This window comes from Poecilia latipinna, unplaced genomic scaffold, assembly GCF_001443285.1.
Source record: "Poecilia latipinna isolate Pla-1442-1.1 unplaced genomic scaffold, P_latipinna-1.0 Scaffold585, whole genome shotgun sequence".
NCBI lineage: Eukaryota > Metazoa > Chordata > Actinopteri > Cyprinodontiformes > Poeciliidae > Poecilia > Poecilia latipinna.
Window position 1 is genome coordinate 475,324 of NW_015113201.1, and position 16,934 is coordinate 492,257.

General features: G+C 40.3%; 1 protein-coding gene across 2 annotated transcripts in view; it reads right to left on the minus strand.

The window, feature by feature from the left end:
- The window catches only part of met (MET proto-oncogene, receptor tyrosine kinase), a 104,882-nt gene extending 90,529 nt beyond the window's left edge, over positions 1-14,353 (minus strand). For both annotated transcript variants that reach the window (XM_015042319.1, XM_015042318.1), the window contains exons 1-2: positions 14,041-14,353; positions 10,765-11,965 (exon numbers count right to left, since the gene is read on the minus strand). In XM_015042319.1, the coding sequence (XP_014897805.1) occupies positions 10,765-11,964 (1,200 nt within the window). In that variant the 5' untranslated portion in view covers position 11,965; positions 14,041-14,353. The remainder of the gene's footprint in view (positions 1-10,764; positions 11,966-14,040) is intronic.
- Positions 14,354-16,934: the final 2,581 nt, after the last annotated feature.

A 16,934-nucleotide genomic window follows, 5' to 3' on the forward strand; every position in this document is an offset into this window, starting at 1 on the left:
AATGTCCTGCTGGCTCCACCAGAGTTCTCACAGCATCACAGAAAAAGTTGTGTTGAATCCATAACTCTTCTGTAAAATCTCAGATTACAATTTCCCAAAACTCTGCAAACGTATCCACTCCCAAATAGACAGAGCTTGTTGTTCCAACGCCTGAATAAGACGCCGATGTCTCTACTGAATTATAGCTGTTCACATCAGTTGCTGCCATGGTTTTTAATGGTCAAGCTTATCACATGATGTTAATTTAATTTCTTATTTAATTGAAACACTGCAATAACAAAACTGTGTGTGTGTGTGTTTTTTTTTTACATCAGCAGAATAGCAACAAACAAAACTTGCGATTGTTTGGGTTGCCATGTCACCTGCTGGTGTTGGTCTGCTAACGTTCATAATCATTGCTGCTTTCTGGCTGGAGATTTTAGAGCATTTGATGCTTCCTTCTGTGGACAAGCTCCATGGAGAAGCTGATTTAATTTTACAGCAGGACTTGGCACCGGCCCGCGCTGCCCAAGGTGCCAAGTGACCATGGTGTTCCTGTGCTTAATTGACCAGTTAATTGGTCTGACCTAAATCTAAGAGTTTTGTTAAGAGGAAGATAAAAGACAGCAAAGCGAACAACGCAGATGACCCGAAGGCCATTAATAAAGCAGTCTGAGCTTCCTAACCACAACAGAGAAGAACAGTCCGATCACCTCCTGCCACGCTGCATTGATCCAGTAATTTATGCAAGAGGAGTCCTGAATAAAGTACACATGCTGGATCTTCACAGTGGAAACATAATATTTCGTTCACTGACATTTCAGTCGAGATTATGATCTCTTTTTAAAGGGGCAGAATTATGTGTTTTCCAGGCACATAGCGCCTTTTTATAGCGCAATCAAGTAACTGTTATCTTCAGTTTTTATAAATACTTTGTATATATCAAATATGACATAAATGAAATTTGACTTTGTAATTTAAAGCCTTGAAATTGGGTTGCTGTCTCTTTAAGAACCCCAGCTCTTTCTGAAACTCCGCCTTCAGGAAGTGATCATAGCATGGATCCTCTATTGACCCTTTAACAATGTTTTTACCAGTGTTACACTGACAAGTAGCTCCTATAATGAGCTCAGCTGATGCGCAGTTCCTCCAGGTGTTTGCTAATTGCTTCCTGCTAGTCTGAAGGAGCTGAGAGGGGAAATGTTCTGTGAGGGGGAATCTTGAAAGCTGCAGCTCTGAGGAGGAGCTTCATCTTCGAAGGTGGTGTTAGGTCCACCCAGGCGTTTTGCACAGCTGAATGGTTGCCATAGCAATTAAAGGATTTCCCAAACACCCATGAAAGAATCAAGGCAACACTCCAGGTATGTTTTTGATGAAGGAATAACATTATAACAAGATGTAAGGCTCAAGAAAGTTAATTTGACCTAATACTGTCCCTGTAAAACATTTATGTGTTTGCATTTGCATTATATGGTGATTTTTTGAATAGAATGTTGATCAGGGATGTCAGAGACCAACACTCTGTATTTGGGATCCTGAAACGTTTGTGACTCTTTCCCATCAGTATCTGCTCTGCTCAGCTGGACTTGGTTGACTTTTTGACTTGGCGTTGGCTCCAAATTGGATCAAAATACATTCTGTACTTTCTTTTAATATGACTGCATTGCATTTAGATTAATCTTTATTTTGACTTTTGTTAGAAGAAATAGCTTTAAAAAGGTGCATCCAGAACATTATCAGAAACCATTCTGACAACTTATCTCTGATGGTATTGTACAGTACTGGCAGCTAATCTGCTGCTTTCTTAAAGCAGAAATAAAATCTAAAAATTCAGACTGACGTTTGGCTCTAAAGAGTGACACTTTTACAAGATGTACATGCATTTTCCTGCAGAACAATCATCTAGGCATCACAAAACATGCCTGAGTTTCGTCAGGTGTGCCTCATAGCATTTTAAAATTGTAAAAGTTGACAACCTAGGAAACGATTTTACTAGCAGAGCAGCCAGTAGCCTGACTAATGATCTGGCCCAATAGTTCAGGTGTTGCTGCAGTCTTCACCTGACCAGGGAGAGTTGGTAAAGTTGTGCCAGAAGCTCTTGGATCTCTTTATTTAACAAATTAGGAACACACCAAAAAAACTCTTGTACTCTTAATTTGGCTCCCCCCCCCCACCCCCCCACACGTTAAATATATAGCAGCAGTAGATAAAGGATCTAGATGATATTGATGCTACTCTGCACATCTGGTTCCCGTTCATGGACAACAAATACCTGCTTAGTGATGCCATCAGCAGGTTCCAGCATGCGGAGCGCGGAAAGCATGACATCTTGCAGCAGAGCCCACTGAATCAGCAGCGCCACGGAGAGTTGCTGCAGCATTGTGAGTCCGCTGTGGGGCCAGTCGCTGCAACCAGTCATTATGCCAGTGGAAAACTACAAGACTACCCTGGGAGATCGGGAGAAATCAAAGCAACGTGCTGATGGATGGGTTGATGCTGTCACATCGCAACGCATGTCCAGTCACAGATGAGGATGTTGGAGTGTCTTTAGCTGCAGGGTAATTTGTTTCTATACTATAAATACCAGCTTTGATACAGTGAAAACCTGAAATATACATGCAAGGAATAAAAACAATACACCTTTGTTTTTTTCTCATTGCCTGAAGTTAGATCAGACCCAACTTCTCTTGTTTGGTCAGTTAGAGTTACTGCAGCTGAGATTCATTTAATCTCAGCTTTCAAAATCTGTTTTCAAAATCTGAAGTTTTCATACATGTCTTTAGCATTTGGAGACATTGACCTTTGACCTGTATGACTTGAGTCACACAGTTGCTGGATCTCTGACCCATTCCTCCTGACAGAACTGGAGGAACTGAGTCAGGTTCAGACTTGAGATCAGGCCTTTGTGGTGACCACACCAAAGCATTGACTGTGTTGTCCTTGAGTCAGTTTGTGACCACTTTGACTGTGTCCGTAGGGTTATCGTCCATTTGGATCCTACTTGTTCCTAAACTTTTACTTCCTACCTGATATCTTTATCAGGCAGGAATATTTCCACATATTGTTTTTTCTTTGTGATGTGATTTACGTGACGAAGTGCACCAGTTCCTCCTGCAGCAAAGCAACTCCACAGCATGATCTTGCCTCCTCCATGCTTCACAGAAATTATGTTTGCACGAATTGCAATTATTATTATATACTGCCACTATCACCTTAAATTTACATTAGGCAACATCTACTAAAAGAAAATGTTTAATCTTTGTCAAACATTTTTCATAAAAAGCTGATTTTTTGCAATCCTAGTTGTATGAATATTCAATTAATTTGTATTTGTTCAATATTGATAAACTGGGTCTTTATGTCTTTTTTGTTGTCATTTTTTGGCTACATTTGGACAAGGCTAATTATTTAACCCTATTTACAAAACATTTTTACAAACACCCAGATACGGACAGCTATTGTAAAGTAGCTTAGTTGATAATGTTAAGGCACATTTTATAGTATTATTTGTTAACACTTAGCACTACATAAATACATAAATTCAGTTCATTCCCTAAGCATCATAATATGAGCTTAATCTGTAAAATGCCAAAACAAGAGGTTGCTTTGCATCAACAGAAAAATTCTAAAAGAGATAAATAAAAAAAAAAAAATACGTTGGGATATTTGCAATTACAGATGTCTAAACTCTCCATCATTAAATCACAGGCTCTTCTTGTATGATGATGTGTTGTGTGCAAATCCAATAAAGCAAACCTTACTGTATTTAGGGCCATATTATCTAACTGGCATAAATAAATTCTTGAAGCAACATAAACAGTTGCTTGTTTTGATTTAAAGCACAGACAAGACATAAAAATCAATGCATTTCTGCTTGCTTATATTTTTGCATGCCAGCATTTGAAACAGGTTCATTAAAACAAGCAGCCTAATTAAAACGACTGCCTGTCAAAAGCGTCTCCCAGCTGGAATGACATTATACGCTCGGGGTAATCAATCAGGCTGGGAATCCAATTTAAAAGCAATCAGCATTTGGCCGTTTTTCGACAGATCAATGGTAATCCGATGATAATTTTGACCCAGAATGTGGCCCTTCTTTATCTCCAGTGCTCCTACTCTCTGTGTGGACTTATAGAGAAGGGCATTAGGCTCCAAAGCCCTGCCACAGCTCCACACACTGCATTACCCGAGAAAATGGCTTTACACTTCTGTTTTGAAAGTGACGCCATCAGGCCCTGGCGACCTGGATCAATAAGTTTAAACCGAGTGTTTGATAGATATGCATTGTTTTTTTTTTTTTTGCTGCTATTTTGTGCGCTATATTCAAAAATTGACTGGAAAATATTTTATTCAGGCGTTGGAGCAATAAGCCCCGCCTATGTGGGAGCGGCTACATATGAGGCGTTTTGGGGAAATTCTAGTCGGTGATTTTATAGAAGATCCATGGATTCAACACTTTGAAAGGAAACAACTTTTTTCTGAACTCTGTGATGCTGTGAGAGCTCTGGTGGAGGCAACTGGACATTGTTTGAAAAAAAAACAAAAAAAACAAACCATTATCCTCCTACCACTTCCTGTCATATTCTTCATCGTTTTCGCCTGTAGTAACATCCGGCTGCTGATCACGTGATGCGAAAAAAGTGTTTCCATTGCAGTTTTGCAAAATACATCAATTTCCATACGGCTGAAAAACCACCTTATCTTAGCGTAAAAACGTTTAATAAAAAAAAGATTCATTTTCCAAAATTGGAGCGTTTTCATTAAGCAAAATTGTTTTGATAGTTTCATTTTCTTTGTTAATGGAAATGCAGCTCATCTGCTCTCCCAGTTTTTCTCTTTAATAACTGACTAACTTCCCTGTTCCTCAAGAAATTACATCTTGTATGTCGGTCAAACAGTTTAATTTAACTTTCATCTGACCAGAAGTCTCATAATGAACAGCTGACTTTTGAATGCAGTTGGTTCTTCTGGATTATATTTAGGAGCATTTTGACGATGGCACACATCAAAGTGAAATATTTGTTACTGGTTTCTCAATTGTTGACTATATGGTGTTTTCTGTGACTTTTTATTTTCATGTTTTCATGATATATAGCACTTTGAAGCGCCTTGTTGCTGAAATGTGCTATAGAAAAATTATTGATTTATGCTTCATGAATGTAACAGTATTACAGACTCTTCAGATGTTATTTATAAAAAAATAAAATAAAAAACTTCTTCCACTTTAAAACTTCTTTGTCTGTGCTTATCACTAAAAATACCAAACACATACAATGACATTTGTGATTGTGGTGAACTAAATTGGCCCAGGTAAGAATAATTTAAAAAGGCACAGTGAGGTGTTGTGAAGGTAAGTCGTCTTTTCTTCAATTTCTGGCTTTTCTCCATGGAGTTAGAGGTGACCCCGAGAGAAACTAGAAGAAAAGCAGATTTCCTCCATCAGAGAGAGACAGCTGAAGAGAGGGCCACTCATTATTACAACATTCATCATATCTTACGGCCCAAACTGGAGTTAAGAGCCACGTCTGAACTGACAACCACCACTTAAAAACTTCAAGCATGCTCTTACTCTGAGCATTTAACCCTATCCACATTCCAACTGGGAGTTTTCAATCAGAAACACACAGTTCGGTGGAAGAAACAACAAAAACACCAACCATCTGCGTGCTAAAGTATGAGCCCTCGAAATGTTTACAACTTTATGACCATGCTTATCTCTCTCAAACCTCACAATTACTTAGAGTCTACCTGCCATATGCCACTGGATGCGAGTCATAAATCCATGAGATGATGCCAAAATTAGATCATTCCACTGCAGGCGCTGATCATTGGGTGTTCAGTGGTCTTTAATGGCTAAAGCTAAGTTGTCATCTCTTTACTACACTTGTCCTTTCACTGAACACAGTGCTATACAATCAAGACTCACAGATAAAAGAATATTTGGAAAAGGAATTTATAAAGATAGGCCATTTTAGGAGCGCTTTACTTCCCATATCTGCACATTTGGAGTTTTAAACTAAAAAAATTAAAACAGTATAGCACTGTACCAGCTGTTATCAAACAGGAACGAATAAGTTAGGGATGGATGATATGGCTGAAAAACGTATCACGATTTAAGCATCTCATGTCAGTCCATATCGCTAATTATTATTAATTTGTTTTTTGATTTGTTTTAAATATCCAAAATACTGCCAGAGTAGTGACATGACCTTTTGTCCTTTTCTCCAGTTTTCTCTGGAGCATTTTCTCCTTTTATCGTGCATGGTTGAGATGACAGTGATAAATTCATTCTTTTCCCACAAAGCTAATCTCCATCAGGGGAGCCACCGCACAAGTGTCAGCGCTGTATAGAGACCAGCAGTCACACTCTGCATTATTACAACAGATTAGGCTGACTCTCAACATTATCAGCTCGGTGTTGCATACAAAAGAGTTCGAACACTGTTTCCTACTGAGCAGCTTCCTGTGCGAGTCAGTGCGTCACAGAGTAGGCGTACACAGTCGCAAACATAGACATCATATACGTATTTATGTCTATGGTCGTAAATACCGACCTTTTCACGAACGTGTCCAGTGAAGTACGACAGAGAGTGTTGAGGGCAACATAAAACTGCTGAGGCGCTAGTTGCTCAAAAGGTTGTTCCGATCAAGTCAAAAGGTAGCTAGTGAGTGAGTTAGCTGATACCACCGTCAGAGGTTGAGCAGCTACATCCCCCAGAATGCTGGGCATTTCTTGATCGGAGTTTAGTGAAATTATCAAAATTCCATCAGACTTATTATCTATTGATATTGGTCACGTGTTTATAACTATATATATCATTTTTATAGCCCAACTCTGAACAATATAAGCTCCACTTAATTCTATCTCTTTTTTAAAATTAAACCATTAAATCACACTCTATGTAACAACATATAGAGTACCAAGTATGTATACTCCATTGATACAGTCGTGAATAAATTAGCAGGAGTTGAATCACTCAGAAAAAAAAGTGTACCATAGCAACAATGGAAAAGGACAGCAGCCAAGAGGCTCATAGTGATTCTGGACATCAGCAGCTCAGGTGGGAGAATCTGAGAAATAATAACTATTAGCATGTGTTAACATGGCCCAGTCAAAGTCCCTGACATAAGTGATATTCAACAAATCTGACTGAGGTGGCACTATTTTGATAACAAGTACACTGTTATTAAAATAAAAAAGCTGAATACAAATGCACACCACACTTTTCAGATTTAAATTTTTAAAAAAAAAAAAAAAAAGTAAAAAAAAAAACTATACACTCCTTCATTTTTCTGCAATTGTGTCAAATTACACAATTGTTACTCTGCTTTGTGTTGGAGTATCTAAAAAAAAATCCCAATAAAACGCACTGAAGCTTGTGGTTTTGGCATGGAAAAAATGTGGAAAGTTCAAGCACTGCGATGTTAATGTACATGAAGCAGAATAAAGGATAGCGTCTCTGATAATTATACAGCACGAGACGCTCCTGAAAACTGCATGTCAACCCATAATCAAATGAGTCAGGAGGAAAGAATGTCCAATAATAAAATTGCAGACACTCGCTCTGAGAGATCAAATTCTCTTCCCTTTGTTTCTAAAATGAAATTAGTCAAAATCGAGAATAAAGTGGACAAGTACAGTTTGTGGCTTCCATTGGAAGTCATGCGGTATAAACGTGTTTCACCTCACAAGGAACTAACGGGGAAAAATATTCAAAGTTGTTTGAACTGCAGCAGGATGTTTTCTGCCTCGGCCGTGTGTGCACAGCAGCTTCAGAGAGTGATCAGCTTACAGGAAATAACCGTCTTTTGCACAAAAACAGAATGTCTTCGCTTTGTTAAAGGTGAACCAATTAAGACAGTGTTGTTTTTTCCACCTCTGGTAAAAGTCAGAAAAACATTTAGTCTTGCTGAAATTATGACCAGAAATTGAGCAACAACCACTGGCGTTTGATCAGAGCCGCCTGTCTCTTTCTGGTTTTTACACCGAGCATCGGTTCAGATAAAGACCCTCCAACAAGGTGTTTGTGATGCTGCGTTTATCCCACAGGTGCTGGCAACAGGTGAAGGCCGAAGGAGCGGAGATGCAGCCTCTCCAGCAGCGTGGCCGACTGCCACGGCGGCTCCAAGGGTGAGGGATCATCTTCCGCCCAGCTGCTGATGCCCAGTTATCCCAGAGCCATTCATCACGGCTCGCTGAAAGTCAGATATGCACTGTCGCCCACCACCCCACCCCTGAAGCCCCTAACATTCCAGAGTTCCCCCTTGCGGATCTGTGCTGCTGATAGCTGTCAGGACAGCAGTGATGCACCTACAAACCCACCACAGAGCATAAAGCTAATCTAGTTTGAATGGGAAAAGCTTAGCTTTTGCTTCTGTGAAACTAAACAAGACCACATTCTTAACCGCTTTACTTCAAAGGCAGTTCATGAGGTGTTATGCATCAAACAAAGCAAAGTGAAGTAAGTGTTTTTTTTCTATTAGTATGAGCATTATCCTAGTTTGTAAATCAATTAAGACGTAAGCTAACCTTTGAATTCTTTGAAGATGAGTTTAGTACAACAGATCTGGTTTTACAACAATGAAGATGCACATAATGCCTAAAAGGCAGTTTTGTGTCAGTATTCAGAACTGACTGTATGTTTTACTGCTGACACAGGTGTTAGCAGTGCTGCCTTCCATCAAGAAGGTGCTGGGATAAAACCCTGGCCACTAGCTTTCTTCATGGATTTCACCTTATTCCTAATTTACAACGTGGATTCTCTTAATGTACTCAAGCTTAATTCCAAAATCTGTCTTAATTTTGGTCTCTAACCTGATAGAATAAATGTGTGCATTCAACGTTTTGTTTTGATTCTCTCACTTTGTCCCGACCCTGTTACTATTACATTTCAAATATAAACCGGAGAGCAAACTCTAAGCAATGTCAGAGCAAATACAAACTACACCTGTTTTGGCCAACGACTGCTTTAGCCACACTTAAAATCTTCTTGAGAATTTTGATGTGGTCAATGTCAACGTTATCGCCACCTACTGGTGCCAGAGTAGATAGTGTCGAAATATAAAGATTCAGACCGTAGCTTTACAGAAGAGGTTAGCATCCTGCTTCAAAAACGTATTTGGAGAATATGTGAACACAGCGAAAAGACAAACAAAAAACAAACACACAAGGAACTGCAGCAGCCAATAAAATCTTTCTTTTCCAGTAAGTGTGATTACAAAGGGTGAACAGCACTAATTGTTATGGAAAGCTTCATTAGATCCAGAAAATAATGTGCCTGATACAGTTTTTCAAACCCTGCAGTTCTTCTGGTGGATGGTAATAGCATCTAGGTATACAGTAGAAAAAATTCACCTCCCTGGTTACAAACATTCAGAACAAATGTTTTGATGGGAGTTTTCCACATATGCGTGGAGGGGGTGGGGTGTTTACACATCTATCCACCATTAGTCTTGTATGTGCTTGCCCCGAGACAACCTATTGACTGAGTAAAGCGTGGAGGAGGCTGGGTTAATCCTGTGCCTCTCCAGTGATGTTCTACACTTCTGATTGATGCTGAGCTTAAGTAAAGATGAAGCAAAACCAGCAAACATATTGACAGCTTCCTTCTGCAGGGTGGCCGTCAGTTAAGTCTGTCATTATTTATCAGTCGATTGATGGACTGGAAGCAGAAGCAGGGCAGAGTGACGACTGTTTTCAAGCTGCAGACGGCGCCGATTGTACTTCCTAGAACCATAACTGAAAAGGTACTGAATTTCTGCTTCAGCTGTCAAACAGTCAACATATTTGTGAAGGACCAAATGGAACTGGATGAAAGCAACCAAATTTAGTGAGCAAACATATGAGGTGTCTTTCACTGGTATGTAAGGCATGTGAGAGCATTTTCTTCTTTTATGGTTTAAGGCTATCACTCTTCTGTTCTGTATCTGAGGCATATGATCAGCTGGAACCAGGACAGGTAACTGACTTCTTCTGTTTGATGAATATGTATACTTGGAACTATCGCCCTGGCACCTTGTCCGAAAACCGGAGGAGTGAGTTTAAAAATGGCAACAAGTTGTATGCTGTTCACCAAATATGGACAGAAACAGAAAACTCAGCTTAAGCATAAAGTTCAGCATGTTCACCTCACTGTCTTTCCCTCATGACCGCATATCATGAGAAAATGTTTTGCTAAAGTCCTGCAGCACGCACAATCAGCGTATTCACAAAGACTGAGTACAGAAGTGGTACTCGACACCCAGAGGTCTTCTGTGCATCTACTTGAGAAGCTGATGGGAAAGTATACCAGAGACCACTGTGGTTTTAGTTAAGAGTGGGTTATGCTCTGGTGCCTTGCTCAAAGGCACTCTGGCACAGACAGAGTGGATGTAGCGCCCGTGCAATTCTCAGACCACCCAGTTTCTGTCCGCTTCAGATAAACAGTCGAGGTTCTTAACCCTAGACAATAAAAACTGAACACAATAGATGACGGACAGATTAGAAAAACCTTAAACTCACTGTCTCTGGGAGAAATCTCTTTAAAGTGCCTTGAAGGGATAAGAAAAGAGATGTTGCAGAAGCTTAGTGGGAGATTTGGGAACTTAGATATTTTGGATCTGCCACACAAACTATTTGATCTAAGGTGATTTGTTTAAAAGTGACTCTACCTTCAGGTATTTTATGATAAAAAAAAAAAAACACTAAGAAAAACAACAGGTTTTACTTGGAAAAACCTGCACATGCTCAGTGAGATTTCAACAGCATCCCCCTCCCACCAGACACCAAACCCTCCCAGCTCTTACCATATTATAGCAGGACTTCCTCTCTGAGCCAGTGAAGTGGTACGGGTCAATGGTGTTGCACCTCTGCATGTACATCTTGAACATGTTGTTGATGTGCTTCAGAGACATGACGCAGACAGCCGAGTTGGGGGTCGGCTCCGGAGAGCCCGGCTGGCCCTGAGCGAAGGCGGCAAACAGCACATCTTCGTCCTCTTCCGCTTTCAGCTGCCTCTGCAGTTCTGCGTCGTCGCCCACCTTGGTGACGTGGGCGGCCTGAAGGATGTTGAACACCTTCACTTCTTCGGTGGCGCGTCTGCGTCTTTTGTTCGTGCTGATGCACTCCAGGGGCATTTCCACATAGCGCCGAATTACGAGGTCTGAGGAACACATGCGTACTATGCGGGTGTGGTAGGCCTGAGTGTCCTTGTTCACTTGCTGCACCGTAAGGAAGTAGGTGAAAGGTCCGCTGTGGAAGGAGTAAACGTATCGCAGGTAGTAGTTTCCCTGGAGAGAGGGGATCAAATCCATGTGTGACAGGCTGGAGAAAAAAGTGAAGCCGTTTTGGCTCGTCTTCATCTTCCGCTGTGAGATGGTGTGCAGACGCATGATACTGCCTGAAATGTTTCCTGCCTTAGGGATCTCAGAGTTCCCAACAAAAAAAGTGATGACATTGCTCTCCACATTGAGCACTTGAGAACCTGATGGGCTGACAACAACATCTGCATCGATGGGGTGGCCCTGGCCTGGCTGCACTTTGTCTGCAAAGCAGTAGACGTCCTCGTCAATAGCTTTTAGGCTATTGCCATCATCCAGGACATGACGGCGGCACACGCCGTTATCTGCCGAACCACAGCTGTACAATCCCTTGTCGTAAATGTTTTCCACCACCAGAGCGATATTGTGGTTGTCAACCCCACTGGCGCCGCCCGTTGTTGTCTGCGTCAGGCCGCAAGCCTGGTGGGCAAGCAGTGGCCCTGTGTGGTACTCCGACAGCTTTGTGAGGTTCGGGGCCAAGGCGTAGATTCTGTTCACAGCTCCAACGTAGATGATGCCGTCCAGGGTGACCATGTTTTGAATGGGGAAGTCTGCGGTGAAGGTTGGGAGCTCATAGGTCACAGAGAGATTTAGTTTGCTTGTCTCAGATGATTTATCACAGTAGTTCTGCATGCTGGGGCTCAAAGCCCACAGCAACATAGTGGCATGGAGCAACAGAAGATTCATCCTGTTCCAAAAATAAGACACGAGAAAGGAGTAAGTAAAACTTTTCACGCATAGCAAAGTCATTCATCATTGAAGTCTAAACCGTCTGGAGGGTGCAATTTGTGTAAAAGCTGAGACACTTGCTGATTAGGGACAAGAGTGGAGAAGAAGTGGAACAGTGAAAAATGCATCAGAGAGCAAAGCTAGGGTTTGCTCACATCCCCACAATCAGTGAATCTTATTCATGCGCTGCTGACTGAAGGTTTTATTTATAACAAAAATCTTTAACATCTGCCTTTATTTTGATGGCAATTTTGTCATGAGACAGCACTGACCACGGGTAAAGCAGCTGCAAAGAATGAGGCGAGCACCTCTGAGTTGCTCGGGCTCTATTCCCAAGTGACCACAGCACAAGCCAATGGAGTGAATCACCCTCACAGGAGCATACTCTGCACGGCGATCCAACTGCTGAGACTAAGTTTAGATGGTGAAAACCCCAAGGGAGTAGAGATAAACTCAATTAGAACAGAAGAGGCAGGAGGGAGATGGGACCGGAGGGACCGTCCTGCAAAATGACAAATAACCCCGCTGGCTAAACGGTAATCCACTGGGAGACGCTTTTAAGGGATAAAGAGCCAGGGGGAAGAAGAGAGAGGAGATTCAGCCAGGACAATTTGCAAAATGTACATTTGCATGTTACATCATTGGGAAGGAGATCTTAACACCATCCCCTGATGTAAACTAGACCAGAGCAATACGACCCACAAAAGTTGAATTTTTGTACTCCAGCTCATAGCAGTGCAAGTTTTAATTGGGATTTCCGGCACACTTCCTGCGCACAAAAAAATAATACTTGTTGGTTATTTATTCATTAACCCTGATCCTGGATTTATGCTGTTGGGACTGAGGCAGAGAAGCTTTGACCAAACACTGAATATGCTGATTAAGTGATAATCTGTTAGTCTATTAATCTGTTGATTAAGACACAGACTGACTTTTGAGAGTTCACCGCAACCCTTCCACAGGATGAAGCAACAGCAATAAGATGGTGAACTTTCCTACATAATAACACAAAAATTTTAGTTTATATTAGAAGAATAACTTTGTACACCAATACAAACTCTTTTTCTTTCATCTGCTTTATGTTCAACATTCACATTTTAACTGAAGAATTAGTTCACAAGTCTAAATAGGTAGTCAGTAGCTGATGTACTTAACATTAACAATGACTTGTACTGTTTCAATTCAGTTGTTTATTCAAATGAGGTTGAATAAAACTAAAAATAATACACTTCATCATAGATACTACTTGTTAAGATGGAAATTATGGTTCATTCTATTCCACCGTTAACATCAGACATTAATCGTTTTAATTCATGTTTTATATTGAAAACCTGATTAGATATGCTGGGTCAGACCCATAACCCATCTCTGCTGTGCTAAACTAACCCAGGCACTGGATTGGTCCACATTTAACCTGACCTGAACTAGAAAAATAATTCAAATATGGTTGTTTTAACCCACCAGTTTTTAAAGTGTAGCTTAGAGTTGTCTTATAGTTTCATGGATCCTTTTATTTAGTGGATAAAACAAGAAGAAAAACGTGCCCTGACAGCAACAACATCATGGCAGAAAATAAAGATTAAAATATGCATGGTTTTAAGAACATGTTTAAGGTTTATAACTGTACTATAGCGAGCATATTTTACATGAAGGGAAGGGTAAGGGGTCACTATTCGAGAATGATGAGTTTTGGGGTCACATTTATGAACACCTGCACAGAAAGAAAGAGAAAATAGCCTGAGCTTTTCCCCAAAGAACAGGAGAGGAAAACGGTAAAAATGTTTTGCAGAGTGAAAGGAAAATGACTCATACAGAAAAGGCTCCGAAAAAACACTTATGGGCAGTTATTGATAGAGGTGGTGCTGTGAGCCAGAGAAAACATTTCAAAACACGTTGTCATGTTTAAATGAAGAGGAGGAGGAGAACATCCGGAGGTAAATGGTCATGCCTTTGCCTTTTTACTCATGAAAACAAAACAAAACAAAAAATCCTGCTAAGTTTAAGAAAAGATCAACAATGAAAAGACGGACTCACCTGTTAGGAGACAACAATTCCGTCCGTCCCTTTGATTCAAATCATAGTCCCGCTGGTCCCTCTTGAAAAATGAAATTCCGCGACTTGTTTCTTCACTCCGCAGAGATCGCAAGATGTAATTCTACTTGGCTAAAGCGGAGTTTTATACATATGTTTCTGTATAAAAATGAAAAGAAAAAAAAGGAAAAACTTCGGTCTCACTGATCTGCTCGTTTTCCAACAAGTGAAACACAGTCAGGCGATCTGCTGTTGTAACGCGTGAGAGTCAGCTCTGACCGACTGCATCCAGCAGAGAGTCGCTGCTCCGCTCACATCTCTGCCCCGCCGCTGGCCCCGCCCACACCTCGCTCTGGCTCCGCGCGAGCTCCGTGACGCGTCCAGGTGCTTCGAGCAGTTCTGACTCGGAGTCGTTGGTGAAAACGATTCGAAGAGACACGGCACTGCTGCCTTTTTTTGAATTCTACTTTTTAACCTTTCCTCCTATCATCCTGAAAAAAAGAAAAAAGAAAAAAAGTTTTTCCATTTACTACATAAAAGTTGACGACACTAAGATATGTGATATTTTCTGATAGATTTGCACAAAGATGTAAATAAGAATTTAACCCGTTTTGGTGTCTACTGCTTAGTTTCTTATCACACTAAAATGTTTCAACTCAAACAAATTTTAGTGCCAGACAAGATAACCATAAGAGCTAAAAACAAAAACAAAATTCTCAAATGATGATTTCTTTTAAAAAGGGATAAAATAGTTCAAACTAAACTGGGTCATCTGGGATAAAGTAACCAACCTCTTATTAAATCATGAATGAAATGGGATTTGGTTTCAATTTCACTCATACATCGTGTGATTACCTGATCTAAAAACTGACATTCAAGAACAGAGGAGAAACAAATGTTCTTAAAATATGTCATTCTGATGGTTGATAAAGTCATTTTGAGGCTTTGGGACTCAGCGAGAGCCATTATCCACAAACAGAAAATTTGAAGCAGTCCTTGTGTGTGACCAACCTATAAAATTAACCCAACACTGCCAGTCTCACTTCCCTCTGAGAAAGTCAGTGTTCGACAGCCTCAAGGTCCCCGCCAGCCATGAAGGGAACGCCATTTTAAAGCAAAAATTTAAGTTTGCTATGAACCAATGTTGATTTACAAAAAAAAAAAAGCTCTACTACATCACATGTCCTGTTAGTTTCACTGGATTTAAATGAAAGGGAAGCAAAAGCTGAGAGCTAACAGGGTCTTTGTTCTTCCACCTGACTCTCCTCCTGCACCCCTCTGAGTCAGACCTCTGGTCCTCATGTCGAAACGTCTCACTCTGCCAGAAATAATGGGCTTAGTTCTGTAGGGTAAACCAACTATGTATGAGCGTGTTTCAGCAGTGAATCACTGTGGGCAGTGAAGAAGAAAGAAAAATTCCTTTGTGCCACTTCCTGAACAAGAGAGGGCATTTGGTGAGAAGACTGGCAGGCCTGATAAGAGAGCCAGGATGCAGACTGAGTAAGACGACGCTGTTTGGGTTCACTCTTCAGAGTGATGACCAGCCACTGTGGGATCTCATCAGACAGATGATCAAGGAGTTCCACAGGATGGGTCACGTGACACATGGCTCTCACTCATTTGAAGTGTCATCACAGAGTATACCTTCCTGAATTTTAAATCTCCAATTATGTCCATATATCAGCCTGAATAACACAGTTGTGTTAATTTAAACTCATTAAGCCCATGAATGTTCCAATATGCCACATTTCTGATTTGTAATGACTTCGCTGACCTGTTGTCTTTCTACACTGGACTCATAATACCATAGATGGTACAAATTGAAGAACGTTTGAAAATGGTAATTGAGTGTGCATGTCACCATCTTTTAACTGCACTTACCAAGTAGTTTTTTTTGTCTAGTTTCCAGAGAAAATATATTGTTTTAAGTCAATAATTTCTTGATATTTATAAAATGCAAGTTTCACTGGCAGATTTTCTTTCACTGGCAATGTGAAAAATGTCTACCAGTGGAAGTAATGTTTTTGTTATATCAATATTAAGGAATTATTGACCTTAAACAAGCTCCAATATTTTTCTTAAGCATTACTTGTAAGTTAGTTTTGTCTTATTTCAAGTGTATATTTGCACTAGAAACTAGAAAAACAAAACTTGGTAATATTTTGTGTTTTTGTCATTTGTGTTCTGGTGTTTCTGTCTTGATTATTTTAGTATTACTAGCAGTAGTACAGAGTTTCCTGGTTTATTACAGAATTTGGATTCATTACTCTAGGGCCTGTGTCAGTTCATTTTAAGAATTATTTCTACTTTCTTTTGCATTAATTAGTTTCTCTGTATTCTCTTTTATTCAATATATTCCTCTGCATTCATTATTGTTACATTTGTTTGTCAGTTTCTCTATCTGTGTATTGGTTCAGATTTCTTCCATTTTTCCTCCGTTTCTCCCCTTCTAGTGTCTCTGCATTCGAATAATTGTACTCAACTGGTTTCCATTCCACAATCACATCTCCACAGTATTTATGCTGTTTGGTTTCTGCTGCATTGTTTCATTATACAGCTCCTATTGCCTCGGTTCCTTTGTGTCTCCTACAGTTCTGTAAATTTATTGTTTTACTTTTAAAATCCACAATGTGTCTGCCATTGTTCTGCTGCAGTTTGGGTCCTCTTCAAAACTGCACAGTTCAGCTTTGAATAAACAGGGAAATTTATCTGTCTACAAGATAACACAGATAAGCTTAAATATACACATACAGCCCCATTGATATTTCCTTCAAATGCTTTCTGAAGCCACCAAGAGAGCTTGATGTTGGCACATTTTTAACAAAGTAGCAGTCAGGCCCTTTGGAAGTTAATTCCTGGAGATTAAAGGGAACTTATTACAGTCATTCTGTTTTCTG